We start from the raw sequence: 25194 nt of genomic DNA on the forward strand, positions 1-25194 counted from the left end.
CCGTGTAGTTAAGCTCACTACAAATGCGCTTGCTAACAAATTAGAAACGTTGCAAAATGGTAGAAAAGTTAAACTAAATAAAGCAGCCACCATAAGAAAATCAATACAATATTTATTGTCTGGGGATGATAAAACACAGGTATCAAATGTTCTTGGAGGATTGATTGAGGTGTGTGATGAAGCAAAATGCATGCATGAATCTCTGTTGGGTTTACTACCGTGTGATGAGAGGGAAAAACATGAAACATGGTTTAAAGCAAAAATGCTGTCTAATGATGAATGTATTGCTGCTACAAAACTGTGGGTTTCATCCAATGAAGGTACTGTGTATGAAAATGGTAATGTTGAGGACGGTATTAATCCAAATGACAGTGTTTCTAATGTTGGTAGTAAACGTTCAAGTCAAAGGAGTAATAAAAGTGGTAACTCCAGTACCACGTCCTCTGCACGGATAAAGGTGGAGGCAAGTAGAGCCGCACTTATCGCCCGCACGTCAGCTTTAAAAGAAAGACATGCGTTGGAGGAGCAGGAGCAACAGCTGAGGAGGAAAAGAGAGCAGCTTGATTTGGAAGCCGAACTAGCTGCTTTCAATGCTATGTTGGCAGTATATCAGGCCTCTGATCTGAAAAGTCGTTCTCAAGGACCCTCAGATGGTATGGCTTCCTATTTCGAACGGGAGAAAAGGAAAAAGGAATCTGTCAACTGCTTAAACCCTATGGCAAAGGAATACAAACCGGAGGGAAAATCAAAGACACAAAACGACTTGACAGAATGGCTGTTACCACCTGATAACCCACGATCAACGGATGTGCGACCAAAGGAAACTGAGCAATGGGTTAAAGCTGCTCCACAACATCAATGCAGCCCCAAGGAACAACAGCAGGAAAATAATATACTGGGAACGCATCAGTTTCAGTACCAATTGACGAAGGCTCAGTCAGAGGAAGAAAGGTATTCTACAAACCACCATCAAATCAGTCTAAATCCGCCTGGAGATATACTTGCCATCATGCACAGGCAAAATGACATAACAGCAGCTCTGGTGCACCAGCAGCATTCATCATCACTGCCACCACGACAAATTCCCACATTTGAAGGGGACCCTCTCCAGTACAGAGCCTTTATCAAAGCCTTTGAACAAGGAGTAGAGAAAAAGGCAGGAAGAGCAGATTGTTTATACTATTTGGAACAATTTACAGGAGGACAGCCAAGAGAACTGGTGCGCAGCTGCCAGCATATGGCTCCGGAGCGTGGCTATGCAGTGGCTAAGGGACTTCTCCAGGAACACTTTGGAAATCAGTATAAAATTGCAGCTGCATACATGGAAAAGGCTTTGGCATGGCAAACGATAAAATCTGAGGATGGCAAAGCACTTCAAGCCTATGCTTTATTCTTGCGTGGCTGCTGCAATGTCATGGAGGAGCTCCAGTACATGCAAGAACTGGATATGCCTGTACACATGAGAGCCATTATATCAAAGTTACCATTCAAAATGAGGGAGCAATGGAGGACCATAGCTCATGGCATTATAGAGACAACTGACCACAGAGCTCACTTCATGGATCTAGTCACATTCATTGAGCGTCGTGTCAGAATTCTTTCTGACCCTCTGTTTGGTGACATACAGGACCCATCAACCAGTGTTACTGGGACAAGGACTTATGGCAGGTTTAAATCCCAGCCCAGCAACAGAGTGAGGGGAAATATTGTTGCCACTACAGTAACTTCTATGGACTGGCCTGAGGAAGCTAGGGAACCAACATCAGATACAGGGAAAGCCGAAAAGGCTGGATGCCTGTGCTGTGCCCATAATCACCCATTGGAGGAGTGCAAACAGTTCAAAGGAAGGAAGCACAAGGAAAAAATTGACTTTCTGAAGGAACAGGGAGCTTGCTTTTCATGCTTGTGTGTTGGTCACATGAGCCGGGACTGCGAAAGGCGCTTGTCTTGCGAAGTTTGTGGTAAAAATCATCCCACCGTGCTTCATATCAAAAGGCAAATAACAGCTTTGGAACAGTTAAAGGAACCATCTACTGACCAGCCAACTTCACTGAAAACATGTGGACATACAGGGGCTGGTAAGGACCATTGTGTTCTATCGATTCTCCCTGTAAAGGTGAAATCTGCAAAAGGAAATCACATTATCAAAACGTATGCCTTCCTGGATCCTGGTAGTTCAGCTACATTCTGCTCAGAACATCTAATGCAGAAGCTGAATATTACAGGCAAAAGAACCAACTTCTTGCTACAGACAATGGGGCAGGAAGCAGTTGTTCCAGCGTACACCTTGAGTGGTTTGGAGATATCTGGTCTGGACAGTGATGATTTTTATACTTTACCAGATGTTCTAACCCAGAGAAACATGCCAGTCACTGCTGATAACATGGTGACTCCTGAAGAACTCACTACCTGGTCGTATTTGTCAAAAGTACACATCCCAAGCATAAAGGCAAGCGTGGACCTTTTGATTGGAACTGATGCTCCCAAGATATTGGAACCTTGGGAGGTCATCAACAGCTGTGGAAATGGCCCGTACGCTATCAGGACAGTGCTAGGATGGGTTGTTAGTGGTCCGCTGAATGGAAACAGTGGTGCTTTAGGGGCAAAGACTTCCTCTGCTACGGTGAACAGGATAACTGTTTGCAAATTGGAAAAAATGCTGACCAATCAGTACAACCACGAATTCAATGAAAAGGCTGAGGAAAAGGAAATGTCCAGAGAAGACCTCAAGTTTCTGGAAACCATGGAGCGCTCATCAGTACTTCAGGATGGGAAATATTGCTTGAAGTTGCCCTTCAGGAACCAAGAGGTCTATCTGCCCAATAACTTTGCTGTGGCTAAACAAAGGATTCAAGGTTTGAGAAAAAGATTTCTTAACAATAAATATTTACACCAGGAGTATGCAGGGTACATGAATACGCTCATCAGTAAGGCCTATGCAGAGCAAGTGCCTCCGCAAGAACTGCATTGCGAGAAAGGGAAGGTGTGGTACATTCCCCATCATGGCGTCCACCATCCAAAGAAGGGATCCCTCCGAGTGGTGTTCGACTGTGGAGCCACGTTCCAAGGAGCATCATTGAATAGCGAACTCTTGCAGGGTCCTAACCTCACCAGCTCACTCCTTGGCGTCCTTACTCGTTTCAGACGGGAACCTGTTGCATTCATGGGTGACATTCAAGCCATGTTCCACCAGGTGAAGGTGGCTGAAGAGGACAGAGATTTTCTTCGTTTTCTCTGGTGGCCAGATGGAGATGTCACGAAGGACCTGGTTGAATATAGAATGACTGTACACCTCTTTGGGGCTGTGTCATCACCCAGTTGTGCAAGCTATGCATTGAGAAAAACTGCTGAGGATAACCAGTCTGAGTTTGCGACTGAAGTATCACAATCTGTCAAGCAGAATTTCTACGTGGATGACTGTTTGAAGAGCTCAGCTACTGAAGGAGAAGCTATCCGGATGATAAGAGATCTCATTGCTCTGTGTCGAAAGGGGGGCTTTAACTTGGAAAAATGGATCAGCAGTAGTCGTGTTGTTTTGCAAACCATTGCAGAGGATCAAAGGGCCAAGGACTTAAGGGAGTTGGATTTGGACCGAGACAAACTTCCAGTGGAAAGAGCTCTGGGTCTGCAGTGGTGTGTGGAGACTGACTCTTTCAGATTCAAGATGGAGTTAAAACAACAGTCTCACACCAGACGGGGTATGCTGTCAGTTACCAGCTCAGTGTATGATCCTCTGGGGTTCCTGGCACCAGTCACTTTGCTGGCCAAAATTTTGCAGCAAGAACTCTGTAGGAGAGGATGTGGCTGGGATGATGCTTTACCACAAGACATCTTACACCCATGGAAAAAGTGGTTGGAGGATTTGGATCTGCTGGCTGCATTCAACGTGGACAGGTGCGTTAAGTCAGTGGATTTTGGAGAGGTCAGACAAGCCCAACTACATCACTTTGCTGATGCCAGCACAGATGGGTACGGAACTGTAACATACATCCGGATATTAAATCAGGAAAACCGCATCCAGGTCACCTTTTTACTCGGCAAAGCCAGAGTGACACCACTGAAGGCTGTAACTATTCCTCGACTCGAGTTGTCAGCAGCCGTCCTTGCTGTCAGAGTGGACTTGATGTTAAAGGCAGAGTTGAATTTCCAGTTGGAGGATTCAGTGTTTTGGACTGACAGCACTGCAGTGTTGAAGTACCTTAACAATGAGGACAGGCGCTTTCACACGTTTGTGGCCAACAGAATCTCGACCATCAGAGAAACGTCTGAGCCCTCACAGTGGAGACATGTCAGTTCCAAGGACAATCCAGCGGACGATGCGTCGAGGGGAATGAAGGTCTCAGACTTTCTGAAGAATGGCAGGTGGCTTGAAGGTCCTGCATTTCTTTGGAAGCAGGAGGAAGACTGGCCTAAAAGTGTGTTGGAAGTGTCCGTGGACTCGGATGACCAAGAGGTGAGAAAGAAGGCCACAGCAAATGTCATCTGTGTGTTTGACGTGTCTAGTCCTACTGATCAACTCATTGCATACTTTTCTGACTGGATCAGGCTCAAGAAAGCAGTTGCCTGGTTTCTCAGGTTAAAGGCCATATTGTTGGCACAGAGTCGCTCGAGAAAGCAGTTGGAAGCGTCTGTGGCTAATCATCCGGAGAACACCAGTCAGGATAGGTCAATGCAGGCTAAACGACAAGGTGTCATAGAGAAACCAAAGATTTACATCTTGACACTGGATGATCTAATGGGAGCAGAGATTGCCATCATTTGCTACTGTCAGCGAGAGAGGTTTAGTGAGGAGATTTCTGCCCTGTCATCCAGGAAAGCAACCGTGAGTCGACTGAGTCCCGTGTATAAGTTGGATCCAATTTTGGAGGATGGACTCTTGAGAGTTGGAGGGAGGTTGAGCAGAGGAGCAATGCCTGAAGAAGCCAAACATCCACTAATCCTTTGCAAGGACCAACATGTATCCATGCTCATTCTCAAGCATGTACACCAGAATCTGGGCCATGGTGGAAGGACTCATACACTGTCTGTGGTGAGGAAGCGGTTTTGGATCACCAAGGCCAATTCCGCTGTCAGAAAGATCATTGCTGAATGCAGCTTTTGTAAACGCTACAATGGAAGAGCAGTGGAACAAAAGATGGCAGATCTTCCTACGGTGAGAATTCTTCCCGATCTACCACCATTCACCAACACGGGGGTAGATTACTTTGGACCAATTGAAGTAAAGAGGGGAAGGTCAACCTGTAAGCGATATGGTGTTATATTTACCTGTATGGCGAGCAGGGCCATTCATTTGGAGGTAGCCGTTTCACTGGAAACAGACGCATGCATCAATGCTTTACGGCGCTTTATCAGCAGGAGAGGACAAGTGGTGAGCTTGAGGTCAGACAATGGTACCAACTTCATTGGGGCAGAAAGAGAGCTAAAGGAGTCACTCACTGCTTTGAATCATGATCGGATTCAGGGAGTCCTGTCACAAGTTGGAATTCGTTGGAGTTTTAACCCACCAGCAGGTTCACACCATGGTGGGGTGTGGGAACGGTTGATCCGCCTGGTGAGAAGGGTTCTCAGCTCCGTTATACGTCAGCAGAGCTTGGATGATGATGGGCTTCATACAGTGTTCTGTGAAGCGGAGGCTATTTTGAATGATCGTCCAATTACCAAGCTCTCTGATGATCTCAATGACCTGGAACCGCTCACGCCTAATCATCTACTTCTCCTGAAGGGTAAACCAGCTTTGCCACCTGGAGTGTTGGAGCCTCATGACCAATATGGAAGAAGACGATGGAGGCAGGTGCAGTACCTCTCAGATCTTTTCTGGAAGAGATGGGTGAGGGAGTACTTACCCTTGCTCCAAGAAAGACAAAAATGGAACCAGAGGAAAAGGAGTTTGGTCGCTGGAGATATCGTGGTAATCATGGATCCTTCAGCTCCTCGTGGTTCATGGCCACTGGGCAAGGTTCTGGAAGTTTTTACGGACAAAAAGGGACTAGTGCGTTCGGTGAGATTACAGACCAAATCTAACATTCTTGAAAGGCCAGTCACAAAACTATCTTTGCTACAGGGAGTGTAAATTGATTTGTCTGTAATGCACTTGGTCATAACTTAACATTTTGGCTCCTTTGTTGTATTTTGTTTGAATTGTTATGTCTGTCTGGGTTAACAATTAGGGGCCGGTGTGTTAGAGCCAAAAATGGTATTATAAATACAACTGTACTTCTTTGTGTGTACATTGGGTGGCGCTGTATTCCTGTCCGGGGCTCGGGTATATAGGTCCTGAAATCACTGTGTTTGTCAGGTGTTTGACCCCGGAAGGGCAAAAGGTTTTGACCGCGATACTATACACATTTTACTGCATCGTGAGAAAGAGTGGCTTTCTGTACATTGTTCCACGACGAAAATAAATGTGCTATCGATCAGCAAACAAAGGTCTCTGTGATGTGTCAAAAGCACCACACCTCACAGATAGTTTAGCATAGCCTACCGCAAGCGCGTCAACCAGGCTACTCCGAGGGAGGAGCACCTCAGGAGCTTACAGCCACACGACTGGGCTTCTTTAACAATACTGGTTTTAATTTCTCAAACAATATTCATTTCTTGCACACCGTGTTTCAGTGAATCTGCTCAACAGGTTGTTGCAAAAGTACAAATACTACTCTCTAGTATTACGAGAGTATTTCCTGTAGTAGACAGAGTTTAGTCACAACTGCTCAGCGTGAAGATTGACAATGTTCACAACTGATATTTAATATATATTTGTATTTGGTTTCGTCTAATCATTATTATAAAGTTTTTTCATGAAAGCATCTGTAAATGTGGTGAAATCACATTGAGAAACTTATTTCAACAAATACACACTTTGAAGAAAGTTAGACTCTGAGACTTTTTATTTCTAATAATCAGCCTTTTACTATTAATTCACATTCCAGTCATTGACATTGAGAAATGATTGCAGAGTTTTGAGTGTTATTTTGTCCTCTCAGCCCTCTAAAACTAAATGACATCACAAAGATATAATGAGTTATGGATCTGAAAACCACAGCTGGAGAGATTTCTTCTAACTAACTTCACTTTTCAGATGTGAAAACGATCGTTCTGCGTATGAAATGTCCAAAAACCACGTTATGAAATAGTGGCTCAAGTGGTTTGTTGTTGAACGTAATTAAAGTTCACTTTCCTGTGATGGTTCGGACAGTTTATTATAAACTCCGTATACGTGCAGCAGCTCCTCTTCACCTCTGCTGCTGCTCGTCCTCGTCCCGTATGGACGACTTGCAGGTGCTGGAGGCTGCAGGTGCCTCAGCAGCTCCACTAAAATCATTAAACGGTGATTATGAGGCCGCTAACACGATGAGCAGCGGCCATCCGAAAGCAGCCAGCAGTGAAATGGTCTGCATCTGCTGCTTACGCTCTGCTCAGTTAGGTGGCTAAGTGAGCCTGTAAACTGAGAGATTTTAACAAGTAAAATCATTTAGTTATGATTCACTGCACTTCCTGTTTGGATAATGAAATACCTGCTCCGCAGATACTTGGAGTGCACGTTGTTTACATGTCCAGAGTGCTGGGCTGATTTAAAGAGGAGGATTTGAGTTCAGGATTCAAACGAAAATGATTCTATCAATGATTTCTTCAACCTGGATGAAATCCGTCTCTCAAGCTTTCTTAACCCTGATAAAAATATAATAAAATCAACAGGGATTCGGACAATTATCACAAGTTATTAACGGACAAAACATGCAATTGACGTGCTCTCCTCAAATTCACCAGACTCCTTTGACAGAAACTGATTTTACCTCGCCGATTGCTAAACATTTAGCTAACAGCTAACGTTAACTATCTATCTCACAGATGTGTTCTCACAGATGTGTTGTTCATAATGCAGCATTATTAAGGATCGGCGGCTAAAAAGCATTAATGCCGACCTCCAGATTGCCCAATTTACTGAATATGAGCCGACAGCAAGATCACATTTATTTTTCCCTTGCCCGAGGCGCTCCTCTTGTTCTCCTCTCCAGGGTTTACTTTCCCTGTTGAAGCGTTAACGTCAAGCTCTGATCAAGAACAGATGACTCTTTATGTGTAAACAAAACCACAGAAATATCTCAAACGACTGTTCGGATCTCACATTGATGTCCTTGATTTCTCACCCAGTCTTCCTCTTCTGTCCTCAAAAACATGACTCGGCTCCAGCTAAGGGTATCTTTTGATGAGTCGTTGTACGGGGAACTTTTCTGCCAGAAGTGTCTGTAAACTGTAAAAACAATATATAATTTATTTCTTCAGCTGAGTGATGACATCAGTGGTGGAAGGATGTGAAAAGAAAAAGTTAATTTTTCTTTTTCTCACACTAAAAAACATTAGGGCAAAAAACTCACGAGGTTAAAATGAAATTAACTGTGAAAATAAAACATTTTCAGATCATTTTTTCGTCATGAAGACGTCAATTATTAGCAAAACAAGGTCACATGGTGACGTCAGCATGATCAGCACCACGGACAGCGCTACTCATCAAACAAGACTGAGACAGTGTGCAGCCACAGACGGTCTATAAGAAGTGGACGTAGTCATTGTGACGTCACTCGTTGGTTTGTGGACTGATGTTATGAAAATTCAAGTTCGTCGATTTCTACATCGCCATATTTGATTACGGCTGTCGCCATGTCGTTTTTTAGCAATCAATGAACAGAAGTGACCATATTTGGAATGCAAAAGTGTGACGTAGAGACGCAATATACGGCAGTAGCCCTAAAGCATCCCCTGCTTTATGGTCTGTTTGACTCTAAATGGACCATAATCTACTAAATGAACATCATGCTGTATTGAAGAAGACTTGGAACTAGAGATTGAGACCATAAACTCATGTTTACAATGTTTACTGAGGTAATAAATCAAGAGAGAAGTAGAGTCATTTTCTCATAGACTTCTATACAACCAGAGGAGTCGCCCCCTGCTGGTCAGTAAAGAGAATGCAGGTTTTAAGACACTTCCACATCGGCTTCACTCGTTAGAACCGGAGGTTGCCGCCTGTGTGCAGCTCAGGGAACAGTTTATTTTACTTCATATTCTGGAAGACAATTCAGCAAAACAACTTTAGCAAAACTGATTTGATTAATATGATTGTGGCCTATTTACTTACACTCTTTAGTAGAAAGCACTTTTGAAGGTAAGTCAATAGCCAGTGTATTCCAGTCTGTTTGCAGGTTTTAATTGAGTTTAATTGTCTTGACTTATTGACTTCTTATATTGATGAGTTCCGTATTCCATTATACTGTTTGTTGCTGTCCATTGTCCATTGTCCATTAACGTTGCCATGGCATATTGTGAAGGAAAGGAAACCAAAGTATTACTAAGCCACACACAACTGTCAACAAAGATGATTCATTTTATGCAAAGATTTAATTTTTTGTTCATATCGTCTAATGAGTTTGTTTTAGAAGAAACACACTTCTAGCTCTGCTGCACAGATTCACTAAAGGCTTTAGAGACTCTTTATTTGAGGTGCTGGAACACTGATCCAGTAAAGCTTTCATGAAGCTCTGCGTCGCCTCATGTGGCAGATGTCCGTGTTTGTCTCCTGTTGAAAGAAAAACCTGCCGTCTTTTGTCAAACAGCATCAGTCAGCGGCTGATTTGACAAAACGCTGCCCAGCAGAGCGTCGACTCTGCTGCCTCAGGGACCTGAAGACGGTCCATCTGTGTCTCCGTCCTTCAGACCAGCAGCCGGACATCATTCTCAATCATCCTCACTCTCCACCGGACCACTGGGAGGGTCCCCACGGGGCAGGAGGAGGAAGGAGGCAGGAGGAGGCAGGAGGAGGAGACAGGAGGAGGAGACAGGAGGAGGAGGAGAGATGGGGGTTGGTAAAGGCAGGAGGAGGAGGAAGTTGGAGGCAGGGGGACACTGGTGGAGGCAGGAGGTGGAAGGAGGTGAATAAAGGAGTATGAAGTGGAGGAAGGAGGAGGAGGCAGTAGAAGGAAGGATGAGGAAAGAAGAGGAGGAGGAGGAGGGAGAAAGAAGTAGGAGGCCGGGAGGAAGGAGGAGGAGGCAGTAGGAGGAGAAAGGAAGAGGCGGAGGAGGAAGTTCTAGGCATGAGGAAGCTGGTTGAGACAGTAGGAAGGAGGAGGAGGAGGCAGAGTGAGGCTGATGGAGCCAGGTGGGGGTGGGGGGAGAAGACGCATGGCAGGTGATGGGACATCAGTCAAATATGAAACTCCATTTTTAACCCTTTGATGACAAACTGTGAGGTCACTGCCTCTAAATGAGCCTCACCTCGTCTGTCTCTTGCTGTCTTAGTTTCTTCTTCCATCACATCTATCGCGTTGTCACTCGATCTCTCATAACTTTTAGTTTTTTAATCAAAATTGTATTTTACACGTAGGTAACACAACTAGTTTGTCAGCACTTAACACATTCATCCTGAGGGAAACATGAATGTCTGAAGTTTTATTGGAATCAGTTGTTGAAATATTTCAATAACCACAAATATCAACATCATGGTGATGCTATAGAGGAAAAGTTAAATAATCACCAAAGTCTGTATGATTCATCCTCTGGGAAACATGAATTTCTGTTCAAACTTTCACCTGAATCCAAATATCAGTTTTAGAAATATTTCAGTCTGAACATCTATAGAGCAACACAGCTAGCATGGCTAAATATTCACCACACATTTGTTCCATGATTTTTCCAAACATGGAGGCCGTTTAGTCCTTTGTGAATCGGCTTTTTACATAAAGAAGACTGCTAACTGCTAATGTAGCCACATTTAGCAGTTAGCTGGCTAGCTGTTAGCTCCCAGCTTCTCTCCTATAAACTCAACATGCACAACGTAGTGTGTGCACACGCTTTCTCCTGAGAGGTTTTCAATCAATGCAACACACGTCATTATTAGAGGCTCAAGTGACGTAATATTAAGAGGTAGACAGTCTACTGGACAAGTAAAAACAGTTCAATAAAATAACAATTGCAGAGTTGCATTAAATAAGATAAGTTAGTTTGGTTCTGTAGCTGTTCCTTCACACCAACACTGGAGCTCCACATACGGATAAATAACAAAGAGACTTTTTTTAGGCTGAGTCAGGAGAAAAGAAATCCTGTGGACAAAGAAATGAAGATATTCAGGGAGAAAGTCTTACATCATCTATTCTGTAGGTGAGCTCCGGTAGCTAATGTAGAAAGTTTAATAATTCATTTTTTGTTTCATCGTTGAGGACCTGTTCTGTTGAGCGCTTTAACGTAAACTCCCGGCTCATTTGTCAACAGTGACGTGAAATGGACGTTGTTTTATCGGATTATACACAAACATACGAGGTGAAGAGGGAGAGAGCCAAAGAAACAGAATGCTTGAGTTGGTCTTCAGGTGAAGGAGTTCCTGCTGACTCTGGGTTTGAGAAGACTTTTAAGAAGTGCAGGAGGATATATCTATGAAATATTACCCGAATGGCCCCGAAAATGAGGAGTGGAGAAGGAAATGCACACGAAACTTAGCAACTTATTGTTAAAATGTCAATGTTTATAGGACAAAATGGTGACGTGAGGCGATGGAAAGAAATCTCAGTAAAGTTTTATTTATCTGTTCTCCTCTTGAGACACGATGGCGGCCATTTATAGCTCGGAGTGATTTGTCTTAATCATATGCCAACAATGAAACAAAAGCAGAAACATCTGGGCAGCAGTAGTGATTCTACTCCAGACATTTAGATTTTAGCTTCACAAAAATAACCCAAATGTTCTGTTCAGTCCGTCTACACAAACACATGTAAGATATGTGAGGAAATGTGTCCGATCATTAATATAAGGTTTTTATTTTCTGAGCAAAAAGATTTTTATTTAAATTAAACATTTTGTTTAACATTAATGCGTAATGTAGATTTAACAAAAACATTTTAATTTTGCTGAAAGTTTAAAGAGCCATCTTCAGCCATCTTCTTATTGATCACCAGCTGTTGAACCAGTGGAGCTCATATTTTGCTAATGGACGTGTGTGTTTGTCCTGAACTAAAAAAAACTTTACGCAAAAATGCTTCACACAAAGTCACGTGAGGATGTGAAGATCTTTAGCTTTTTTTTTTTTTTTAATGAAAAAAACAACTATTGTTTCAGAGCTACAGTAAAGTTTAATTCATTCAGAACCTTTCAAACAAATCAAACGCAATTCTAAGTGCTTCACAAATGATTGACGGGACAGAAATAGAGAGAAAGAAAAATACAATATAATTTTACAAAGAATAAAATAAAATACAACACGGAATATATTACTCATAGTAAAGCATTCAAAAAGATTAAAGTTATTGCGAAATAAAATGCATATAAATACTGAAACCATAGCATTAAAAACCCATAAGACACTTTATTAAAATCAGACATAATAATAAGCAATAATAATAATACCCATAAAACACTACATTAAAGCTGACTGAGTTTTTGTCCAGATGGTCAAACTCTGCGTTTGTCCAGGTTGTTATTAATAATTCCTGCAGGACATTTTATTTTTCCATTCTAGAGGCAACAATTCAGTCTGCCCCCAAAAGCCTCCACTCAGACTGCTGAGGAGGCTATTTTCCACCATCATCATTATCTTCTTCCTCCCTCTTCTGCTCTTTTTTTTTTTTTTTTTTTTTAACATGCTTTGTGGCTGACTTTGTGTGTGTGTGTGTGTGTGTGTGTGTGTGTGTGTGTGTGTGTGTGTGTGTGTGTGTGTGTGTGTGTGTGTGTGTGTGTGTGTGTGTGTGTGTGTGTGTGTGTGTGTGTGTGTGTGTGTGGAAGAGATGAGTTGTTTGTGCCATGCTCCTTTTAAATCAAAGGCGAAGAGGAAGGCTGTGCTTTAATCATATTTCACGCCGACCTCACTTATCTCCCTCGCCTGTTGTTTAAGGGCTGTCACTGCAGATATATCGGCCGGCGTTTGACTGCTACAGCACGGGGAGTTCGGAGGCTATACACACACACACACACACACACACAGAGCCTAGAGTACATGCATATTCTGTATTCATGTCCTCTCACACACACAGCGAACAAATTATGTAAAGAAAAAGAAAACATAAGTCAAAGTGCAAAATGGCTGACAGGACGATGTAAAGGAGTGGGAATGTGTTAACATTTTCTTCGGAAATGCCAAGGTCTCACATTTATTTTACATTTCTGTCGTGAGCAGGAGGTCAGGCCTGCTGTTCATGAAGTGTTTCTGTGACAGCACACACACACACACACACGCACACGCACACACAAAGCCTGAAGGTTACAGCGACAGGGTTCCGACCTGAACGAAATCCTTGAAAATGAAGATGGAGGCAGCGCCGGTGCGCCGAACGAGTCAGAGAGCTGGGTGGGAGGCAGAGGCCACGTCTGATTGTGGGTTTTTAAAGGCCGACATCCACCTCAGATAAAATCGAGATGGTAGCTGTGACGTTCAAAATGACTCCCTGTAGCTTATATAAAAATGTAGAGGATACACTTTAAACTCCATAGCGTCACGGTATACTACTCTGATACAGATTTGTGTCCGTTTGGACCAGACTGGTTACTTCCAGTTCTGGAAAGTGAAGCCGATACATGAGTGGCCTTAAAACCTGCATTCTCTCTACTGACCATCAGGGGGCGACTCCTCTGAACATAACGAATGAACATAAGAGCAACAAAACATAAACATCAAATCGTATTGACCTGTGACTTCTTTGAAGATGAATCTTATTTCTTCCCATTAACACACACACACATACACTAACACACACACTAACACAGTGAACAACAACACTGATGTTGTCAGACTGTCAATCAGTCTTCAAAAGCTGAGACCAGGAAGTGGTCACATGTTCGGTCTGTTTTTAACTTTGAAAGGTGAAGTCAGAGTGACATCATCAGTCAGCACCTGCAGACTGAAAACACAAACACACACACACACACAAAGCTGCAGCTACTTGAGAGACAAGAGACTGAATACTACTGTGTGTCTGTCTGTGTGAACATCCATCAACCAAACTGTCAAACAAGTCTCAACAAACTGCAATAATATCCACAGGCCAACAAGCTAACAGGCTAACACGTAAACACGCTAACAGGCCAACAGCTAACAGACTAACAAGCTAACAGGCTAACATGTCTGACTCTGGCACATGAAGCTGTTTCCTGCTCCGCCCTAATCTCTCCGTGTGTGTGTGTGTGTGTGTGTGTGTGTGTGTGTGTGTGTGTGTGTAATAAGGGCGTGCACATGCAGGAGTGTGTTCAGCGTGTTGTTTTAATGTAACATCAAAGATGAAGCTGAAACTCAACATGCAGAGACTTGAAGAATCCAACATGTCCGCTCTCATTGTTACTGAAGTTAACTACCTGCTCCATTTCTTTATTTTACTCAACTGTAAACACAAGTAGTTATAATATTAATATTGTCGTTCCAGAGCTCTGTGTTGGCTGCTTCTGTTGCTCATTTGTATTTTTATTAGTTAAAATATGAGTTAAACATTGAAGCAGGAGACAAATAAATGAGATGAAATATGAAAAGAAGACAAATACTATCCTCTAATAACAACAAACTAATACCAATGAAAGGTTTTATACGTTTATTTAAAAGATATTTACATTTCAAAGACAGAATAAAGAAATATAATTATTTAATCATTGACACTGAGTTTAAAACATTTTAACATACTTAAATGAACAAATATGTGATTTTATACTGTAATATAATGAATTTATGTTTCTCTATAAATTACAGATTTAGTCGATAGATGATTCAATCATTTTTAACAAAATCCCAAAATGCTGCCGTCAAAGACAAAGACAGCAAACAGAGAGCTGCAGATGACGTCTTTTTGTCGTCCGACTCCGGAAGTTCCCTCGACTAAAAGTCAAAGCAGTTATTGATAAACTCCTCAAGTCTTTATTTGGATCCCATCACCTTCTGCAAAGTGGCTCCTGAGGTCTACATCTCTTTCCCCACATCCTCGATTCCTTTCCTCGCCTCCTCTCCTCGTGTCTTAGTCCGGCCCAGGGGAGACGGGAGCGGAGGAGGCGAGGAAGAGATGCAAGGAGAGAGGAGTCGAGGCAACAGATCTTCATGTAATTATTACATCGCTGCCTCGGAGCGTAATGTTGTTATGAACAGTTACATTTGTAGAGTCCCGCCATGTTAGAGATTATTCCAGCTGTGTTCAATGTCTCTGGTTTGTTTACGTTCCTCAAAGGATGCACCGATGTCTCCTCGCTCACAGCTCCTCCAGCAGGCCTCCTCCATCCTCGAGATGCTTTTTAGGAACTAGGACGTCCTTCAAGACGGAGCGCTGAGATCGATATCTGGGTCACACGCCGGAGGACACAGGAGACGAGGAGACGAGGAGACGAGGAAGCTTAAAATCAGGGAATGAGAGACTCCTGGTCTTCATGGCTCCAAACACATGAATCAAAATAATCAAGAAATGAACAATTTAAAATGAAACCAAACATAAAGATCAGAAACTAAGTGAAACATTTTTACATATAAAAAGGTTCACAATAGAAACAAAAAGCTAATTGTTGAACAAATTAAAAACAAAAATAAAATAAAAACAAACAATAAGTGAAAGAAAACTCAACATGTTTTAAGTAATGAGACACCAGGAGGACAGGTTCATCTTAACAGGTTAAATTCAGGGACTTTTACCTTTTAAGGAATAAAGATCGTAAATATATTCATCCTCTTCATCTCTAACTGCTCTGTTCCACTGTTACACAGACCTTCAGTGGTGATGTCTTCACTTTATCTACAGTGTAAATGAATGGAAACATCCTCTCAGTGAAAGTGTGTGTGAAGGTGTGTATGTGTGTGTTAGTATCAGGATCAGAGAACGACAGCTTTCCTCTGTTCCAGTCCAGATTCACTCTGATCCTCTGGAGCTTTTTCTGCACCAAGAGATCAGTGAGTCGACCTGGTAGTGACCATGCTGAGTATTTATCTTTATAGAACTGTATTAGCCATAATCCAGACTGTACGAGTCCCTTCCTCTGGACAGACTCTGCTGACACACCCAGTGACCAGCCTGTACTGTCTCCAACCTGGACATCCCAGCTGAGAGTCCCTGAGTTAAATCCCTCAGAGCCCAGAACAAACAAGTGTTCATCAAACCTCTCTGGATTATCAGGAAGCTGCTGTTCCTCTCCAAAACTCACACTGGTCAGATCTTCAGACAGGATGAGTTCTGGATGAGCAGTGTTTGGGTCCAGAATCAGAGGAGTGTAGGAGACCATGTCCTTCATCTTGTTCCAGATGTTGAAGGCCAGGTTGCCCAGGTGTTTGGCCTCGTCTATCAGAGCTCCTGAGAACAGCTGTGGATCCTCCAGCAGGGGGCGCTGCTGGACTCTTTCCACTGCAGCCTTGTAGTTGTTCAGGAATGAGACGTCTTCAGCTCTCAGCTCGTCCTCTGTGGCTCTGACTGTGTCTGAAAGAGCTGCTATCTCTCTGCTCAGAGCCTCCATCTTCTCCTTCATCATCTGACTCTTCTGCTCCTCTTCCTCCCTCAGTGCAGCCATCCTGGCCTCCTCTTCCTCCTCTAGAAACTGGTGAAGCTTCTTAAACTGCTCCTTAATCTGCCTCTCTGTGCGTCGGGCCTGGACCTTCATGTGTTCTGCTGTTTGATCAGACTTCACTTTAACTTCTTCATAAACCTTTAACTTCTCCTTTAAGGGCTCCAGAGTTTCCTGAAGGTTCTTCTTGTGTTGTGGAGCAGCTTCATCGATGGGTCTGAATCTGTGGTCGCTGTGTTTCTCTGAATCTCTGCAGACGAGACACACTGGCTGCTGATGGTCCAGACAGAAGAGTTTGAGTTTCTCAGAGTGCAGACTGCAGAGAGGCTCTGAAGCTCTCTGATCTCTCTCCAGTAAGAAGGACTCACACAGGTTCTTTAACACCAGGTTACAAGGTGGATCCTTTGAAGATCTTCTCTTACAAACTGGACACTCCTGAGTTGGTTTCTCTCTCCACCAGCTCTTCAGACAGTCTTTACAGAAGCTGTGGCTACATGACAGAACAACAGGATCTCTAAAGACTTCATGACAGACCGGACAGCAGAGATCCTCTTCTGATCTGGAAGACATTTTGTCTCTGAGTGAAGCTGAAAACACAGAAAGTACATCAGTCATGGCTCCCCTCCCTCCTCTACTAACTTCACTGTTTTTAGTCAAACTCACATTCAGTGTGTGGAGCGTCAGCAGGTTGAAGCAGCAGTGTTGTAGTTTTCCTCTTTTCTCTCCTGTAGCTGAACTCACTCAGAGGAAGTTGTTAGTTTGGTCTGAAGGTGAATCTGATCGTCTCTCTCTCAGTCTGTGTGTCTCTCTTTAGTGAGGAAGAATCAAAAACTGTTTGTCTCAGGTGAGTCAGGTGAGGGGTGGAGCTTTGTCACTCCTCCTCTGATAAACACTTCACCTGTAACACAGGGGTGTGTTTCACTCCTACACCCCCTCTACAGCTCACTGGTTAACAGGTTTTACCTCATTTTATCTGCATCAGGAACATTTTCATAAAAAGTCAGCAGCAGGTAGAAGTACTTCAGTACATTATTACTTCAGTACATTAGTACTATTACATTCGTACTGCAGTACTGGTTGTATAGAAGTCTATGAGAAAATGACTCTACTTCTCTCTTGATTTATTACCTCAGTAAACATTGTAAACATGAGTTTATGGTCTCAATCTCTAGTTTCAAGTCTTCTTCAATACAGCATGATGTTCATTTTGTACATTGTGGTCCATTTAGAGTCAAACAGCAGTGACTTAAAATGTTTCTCCCTTCATAGTAATTTGTGACAGACTGAGCTAAAAAAAAAAAAAAAACATGGTGAAATCTTTCAATTGATCAGTGAAGACTAAAAGTGACCAGAGACAACACACACACACACACACACACACACACTCACACTCACACTCACTGGCTAACACACAACTTGTTACACAAAAAAAACATTTTACCCTCAGAAAGATGAGTTACTACAAACAAACAACAGAGACACAATAATCACAGCCATCAATTTAGCAGAGGGGGAAAACTCAGTGTTTCACAGTGCTGACATCAGCAGACATCAAGCTGTACCACACTACACAACATGCATCACACACCACACGGTTATACACACTAATCGTAGGGTTGGTGCCAGGCGGCAACCTGTAGTTCTGAAGAGTGAAGCCAATGTTGAAGTCCCTTAAACCTGCATTCTCTCTACTGACCATCAGGGGGCGACTCCTCAAACATAATGAATGAACATAATGAGCAACAAAACATCAACATCAAATCGTATTGACCTGTGACTTCTTTGAAGATGAATCTTATGTCTTCCCATTAACACACACACACTGAACAACAACACTGATGTTGTCAGACTGTCACTCAGTCTTCAAAAGCTGAGACCAGGAAGTGGTCACATGTTTGGTCTGTTTTTAACTTTGAAAGGTGAAGTCAGAGTGACGTCATCAGTCAACACCTGCAGACTGAAAACACACAAACACACACACACACACACACACACACACACACACACACACACACAAAGCTGCAGCTACTTGAGAGGCAAGAGACTGAATACTACTGTGTGTCTGTCTGTGTGAACATCCATCAACCAAACTGTCAAACGAGTCTCAACAAACTGCAATGATATCCACAGGCCAACAGGCTAACATGTCTGACTCTGGCACATGAAGCTGTTTCCTGCTCCGTCCTAATCTGTGTGTGTGTGTGTGTGTGTGTGTGTGTGTGTGTGTGTGTGTGTGTGTGTGTGTGTGTGTGTGTGTGTGTGAGATAAGGGCGTGCACATGCAGGAGTGTGTTCAGCGTGTTGTTTTAATGTAACATCAAAGATGAAGCTGAAACTCAACATGCAGAGACTTGAAGAATCCAACATGTCCGCTCTCATTGTTACTGAAGTTAACTACCTGCTCCATTTCTTTATCTTACTCAACTGTAAACACAAGTAGTTATAATATTAATATTGTCGTTCCAGAGCTCTGTGTTGGCTGCTTCTGTTGCTTATTTGTATTTTTATTAGTTAAAAATATGAGTTAAACATTGAAGCAGGAGACAAATAAATGAGATGAAATATGAAAAGAAGACAAATACTATCCTCTAATAACAACAAACTCATACCAATGAAAGGTGTTGGAGCTATTTATTTGATATTGTATTTTGTTATTTCATTTATAAGTATTGTTTAATTATTGTAGATGTTTTATATATTAAGATTATTTTTCTCTTTAATAGTAATTTGTTTAGTTATATTGTTTTTTGGGTAATTACTGTGGGCACCTGTTGCTATATATATGAGTAGAAGGATAGGACCAGCATGCACCGGGGTGGGCGTATAGTTTTTACCAGCATATCACATCACAGGAGAGACAGCACGACAGGAGTTTTGTTAGTTCGTTTGTTTGTTCGTTTGTTTGCTTTATTCAATAAACACGAAAATCGGAATCCTGCATGGACAATCCACTCTCTTCTGGCTGCGTAAGAATACCGACCACGGTGCATCAGTGGCGTTTGATTATTGTTTGTTTAAATTGGATTAAGTCGACAAATGGCCACTACATAAAGTAAAAACTACGCCCTTGGACTCAAAGTAAAAACTTCGCCCTTGGACTCAAAGGACCGATCCCTCATCGTTGGACATTGGATCGTTTTGGATTTCGTATGGATGATCAAAGAGGATTGTTTCATTCATCACTCTTGGATTCAACGTCAGCGGGACAACTGCTTTGGAGCGGATCAACAAAGCGCTGAAACATCTCAGAAGAAACGGGTACGTGATACGACTGCCGTATAGGAAGACGGTGAAACGAGTGGAGTTTAAAAGTCCGTATTCACAGTGATGTACATGCTTCTGGATGTTTAAACCTGACTGCGTTGAATCGCTACAAATGAACATTGCGCAACACCCGCGCACCACTATCGGCGGCTTTCATTCATTAAAAAACCCGACTTCAGTGTGTGTGTGGTGAATTGGACCTGATCGGCCTGTTGGCACCGTTGCTGTTTTTTGCTGCACTTTACCTGCATTCACGTCCGACGGATTTGATTGATGTGCGACAAACAGTTTGGAAGAAGTGTTCAAAATGTCTGACGTTCAGTCGAAGGATGTTGAAACGCCTTCAGCAAGAAGAGACATTAAAATGACTTCTAAAGGCTTGGAGTTCTACACGGAAATGTACCAGCAAAAAAGGACTGCAAAATGCAAACAAGCCAAAAAGTGTTTGAGAAACATAAGTGCATTAATGACTTCCAATGAAAATGTAAATTCAGTGAATGCTGAGCTTTCTATGTTCATCAAGTGTTACCAAGATGCAAATGACATGCATACATCTTTTGTGAGCTTACCTTTACCTCAAGATGAAGTTACAAGGCAAAATCAGTACTTCAAAGAACAAATGACAATGTTCTGTGACTTCACTGAAAAGGTAAAATGCTGGCTGTCTGAAATGGGTCACCCATATGTGCAGCCAAATAAAGACTCTCTCGACGACCAAAGTGTTGCAGATGAAATAAACCCTGAAGATAGTGCTTCTAATGTGTCAAGTGTAAAGAGGACATCTGTAAAGACACATTCCCAGCTATCACGGATTTCATCTGCACGCATTAGAGCTGAGGCCGACAAGGCAGCACTGACGGAGCGTGTTGCTGCTCTAAAAAGGAAACATTTAATAGAAGCTCAAGAGGAGAAGTTGGAGAGAGAAAAGGAAAAGTTGAAGAAAGAAACTGATAAGTTGAAGAGAGAAAAGGAACAATTGGAACTTGAAACGGAATTGGCAGCTACAAATGCAAAGCTTCATGTCTTGGAAATCAATTCATCCCAGCGTGGCTCAAAATGTTCGGACGGAATGAACTCTTATTTTGAAAGGAACAAATCCAAAGAAGCAAGACAATTGAATCCCCATGCCTACACCTTTGTTCCTGTTAAAGTGGATGCTATTTCTGTGTCTGATCCCATAACACAACCACAAGTTGTTAGGCCTAAACAAAGGTCAAACACACAAATTGATGAGATGCTATTAAAGACTGATGCTCCAGTTCAAGCAACACAAACTGTGAATGAAAATCAAGCAGGACTTGTGCAACCTCAACCCCATCAGAATGACATTGTAAATGTGATGCAAAGACAAAATGACATCGCTGCTCTGCTGGTCCAGCAAAATCTGTGACAGATCAGGGATACCACCGAGCCAAAAATCTTCTAGCAGAGCACTTTGGAAACGAATACAAAATTGCATCTACGTATATGGAAAAGATTCTCAGCTGGACGCCTGTTAAAAGTGAAGATATTAAAGCATTGCAATCTTTTTCCCTGTTTCTTCGAGGATGCTCAAATCTAACAGAGCAAATGATGCATATGAAGGAACTGGACCTACCATCTAATATGAGGAGCATCATCTTGAAACTTCCTTATAAATTAAGGGAACGGTGGAGAAATGTTGCTTGTGATCTGCAAGAGCGAAGTGGCCAGAGAGCACTGTTTAAGGATCTTGTTGCTTTCATTGAAAAACAAGTCAGAATTGCCTCAGATCCACTTTTTGGCAACATTCAGGACTCTCAACCTACCAACTTGAAGGTCCCCAACGTTAGTCACTTGAAGCAAAGGAAAAAAGGAAGCAGCTTTGCCACCAACGTTACTGCAGTAAAAGAAGGAGTCATCACTCAGTACACAGGAAACAAGACTAAGTCTTCCTCTATTAACAACTGTCTGTTTTGTACACAAAGTTGTCACTCATTGGATAAATGCTCACAGTTTAAAGTGAAAGGACATCGTGATAAAATAAACTTTATCAAGGAACAGGGTATTTGTTTTGGTTGCCTGAAAGTAGGCCACACAAGCAAAGACTGCAGGAGTCGTTTGGATTGCAATGTGTGTCACCAAAAGCACCCAGGAGTCCTTCACATAGAGTGGCAAGATAAAAGAACAACCTTTCAACAAGCCCAACAGTCTGTGAGCCCTCCAAGTGTCTCAACCACCATGACTCAGACCTGCGGCCATATTGGGGCTGGTTATGAAGATAATTCCATCTTTTCTATTGTCGCTGTCAAAATCAAGAGCCAGAGGGGTAACAAAACGGTGCAGACATATGCCTTCTTGGATCCAGGGAGTTCCGGCACATTCTGTACAGAGAACTTGGCAAGAAAACTGAACTTGAAGGGTAAAAAGACCAGTATTCTGCTGAGAACAATGAGTCAAAAGAAGATTGTAAATGCACATATTCTGTCAGGTCTTGAAGTGTCTGGTATGAGCACAAATGATTTCATTGAGTTACCTGATGTTCTAACTCAAAAGAGCATGCCTGTTTCTATACTCAACGTTCCACGAGAGGAGGATCTTGATCAATGGTCTTATCTCAAGGATGTTAAGCTCCACGACATTGACGCAAGTGTTGAGCTACTAATTGGAACTGATGCTCCAAAAGTGATGGAGCCTTGGGAGCTGATAAACAGCCAGGATGAAGGACCTTATGCGGTCAGAACCAGAGTTGGTTGGGTCATTAATGGTCCACTTCGCGGCGGAAGCAGTAGGAGTAAGAGTGGCTGCCCTGCTGTAACAGCCAACCGAATATCTGTGGAACATCTGCAAGGAATGCTGGTTAAACAGTATAACCATGACTTTAATGAGAGATCAGAGGAGCAGATTGAAATGTCCAGAGAAGACATCAAGTTCATGAATGTTATGAGCAACACAACAGTATTAACTGGAGACCATTACTGTATTGACTTACCTTTCAGACAGGAAAATTCTGTCTTGCCTAACAATCGCTGTGTTGTAGAACAGCGCCTCCGAAGCCTGAAAAGAAAATTTGTCAAGAATGTTCCATTTAAGGAGGAATACACCGCATTCCTAAACAACATGATAACTCAAGGATATGCCGAGATGGTACCTGCTGATCAACTCGAACAAAGTGATGGAGAGGTGTGGTACATCCCTCATCATGGAGTCTATCATCCCAGAAAAGGCAAACTGAGAGTTGTTTTTGATTGTGGAGCAACTTTTAAAGGGACATCACTGAACTGCCAGCTCTTGCAGGGACCTGATCTTACTAACACTCTTATTGGAGTCCTCGTCCGATTTAGGCAAGAGCCCGTTGCAGTAATGGCCGACATCCAAGCCATGTTTCATCAAGTTCATGTCTCAGAAAAGCACATCAACTTTCTCCGCTTCCTCTGGTGGTCTGATGGTGACACTGCACAGTCTCCACTGGAGTATCGGATGAAAGTACATCTGTTCGGAGCTGTATCCTCACCAAGTTGTGCAAATTATGCTTTGAGGAGAACTGCAGATGATAATGTCCAACATTTCCCTCCAGAAGTGACAAATACAGTCAGACATAATTTTTATGTGGATGACTGCCTGAAATCCATGGCGTCAGAGGAGGAGTCACTGCAAATGATCAAAGATTTGAATGCTCTCTGTCATAAAGGAGGATTCAATCTTTCAAGATGGATCAGCAACAGCCGCACAGTGCTGCTGTCAATCGCTGAGGACAAAAGACCAAAAGAAATGGTGGAACTGGATTTGGATACAGACCAACTTCCAATGGAGCGAGCACTAGGACTAGAGTGGTGCATTGAAACTGACAAGTTCAAGTTCAGGACATCATTACAAGAACAGCCAAACACCAGAAGAGGCATTTTGTCAGTGGTCAGCTCACTTTATGACCCTTTGGGATTTCTAGCCCCATTCAGTATGCCAGCCAAGCTGTTACTGCAGGAGCTTTGTAGGAGAAACCTGGGGTGGGATGATGCTATTCCCCACTCTTTCTCTGAACAATGGTCTAATTGGCTGGAGGACCTGAAAAGGATGTCTGAGTTCAAAGTGGACCGCTGTATTAAACCCAGAGACTTTGGAGAACCTGCTACAGCACAACTTCACCATTTTTCGGATGCCAGTCAAGTTGGCTATGGAACTGTGTCTTATGTGAGATTGGAAACTGATGATAAAGTACATGTTGCATTTCTCTTGGAAAAGGCCAGAGTTGCTCCACTAAAGCAGACCACAATTCCTCAACTGGAACTTACAGCCGCAGTTCTTGCTGTTCGTGTGGATAAAATGCTTCGGAAAGAGTTGCAACTCAAGCTGGAGAAGTCGGTCTTCTGGACGGACAGCACAACAGTCCTTAAGTATATCTCTAGTGAAACCAGACGATTCCACACTTTTGTGGCAAACAGAACCTCTTTCATCAGAGAAGCAGCAGATGTGGATCAGTGGAGATATGTGGGTTCCAAGGAGAATCCAGCAGATGAAGCATCAAGAGGAATGAGAGCTGAGGATTTCCTGAAAAGCAGGAGATGGATAAATGGACCTGAGTTTCTCTATCATTCAAAGGAGTGGCCTAAACTGGATGTGAAGCTTGATGTGATTTCTGCAGATGACCCAGAGGTCAAAAGGGACTTAATGGTAAATGCTATCATCAAGGATTTGGAAAATGCCACCAACCACCTGATCTACTATTTTTCATCTTGGACTAGACTAAAAACATCTGTCGCTTGGTTTCTGAAGGTCAAGGAACTTCTCCTGTTATTGGGACAGAAGAGAAAGGAGTTTTGTGCTTCTGCAGGCATCAGGAAAGATAATCAGGAGCATGAAGTGGAAAGAAAAGTTCAAAGCTTTAAAGCCACACTCAAAGGACAAAGCCTAACACCTGAAGATCTTGCTAAGGCAGAGCAGTCAATCATTCAATATGTACAACGACACAAGTTCAAAGCTGAAATTGCCTCACTGAAAGGATGCTTTAAAAACGTCCCCAAAGAAAGTCCGCTGTACAAACTGGACCCAGTAATGGATGATGAAATCCTCAGAATTGGTGGTCGGCTAAGTAAAGCAGCACTGCCAGCAGAATTCAAACATCCAGTCATTTTGTCCAAAGACCTGCATGTATCCACGCTGATTTTGCGCCATATCCATCATCAGCTGGGACATGCTGGAAGAAATCACATGCTGTCAAGGTCACGGCAGAAGTACTGGATCATTAATGCAAACTCTGCTGCCAGGAAAGTCATATCTGATTGTGTTGTTTGTAGACGCAACAGAGGAAAGCTTGGTGAACAGAAGATGGCAGACTTGCCGGAGGAGAGAGTGTTTCCTGATAAAGCTCCTTTTACAAATGTTGGAGTTGACTATTTTGGACCCATCAATGTTAAAAGAGGTAGAAGTCTTCTGAAGAGATATGGAGTGCTTTTCACCTGTCTTACCAGTCGTGCTGTACACT

General features: G+C 42.8%; 1 protein-coding gene across 1 annotated transcript; it reads right to left on the reverse strand.

Moving 5' to 3' along the window:
• Positions 1-14665: 14665 nt before the first annotated feature.
• Positions 14666-17361, reverse strand: LOC142954894 (zinc-binding protein A33-like). The gene has a single exon (XM_076096239.1). It carries the CDS (start codon positions 17107-17109, stop codon positions 15679-15681), a length of 1431 nt encoding a protein of 476 aa, XP_075952354.1. The 5' UTR covers positions 17110-17361; the 3' UTR covers positions 14666-15678.
• Between the last annotated feature and the right edge of the window lie 7833 nt (positions 17362-25194).

This window comes from Anarhichas minor, unplaced genomic scaffold (genome assembly GCF_050575085.1).
Source record: "Anarhichas minor isolate MPS153535 unplaced genomic scaffold, ASM5057508v1 ptg000021l, whole genome shotgun sequence".
Lineage (NCBI taxonomy): Eukaryota > Metazoa > Chordata > Actinopteri > Perciformes > Anarhichadidae > Anarhichas > Anarhichas minor.

Bases quoted from the DNA above. Each gene is read 5' to 3' on its own strand.
- LOC142954894 (XM_076096239.1), bottom strand. From the start codon at position 17,109: ATGACTGATGTACTTTCTGTGTTTTCAGCTTCACTCAGAGACAAAATG.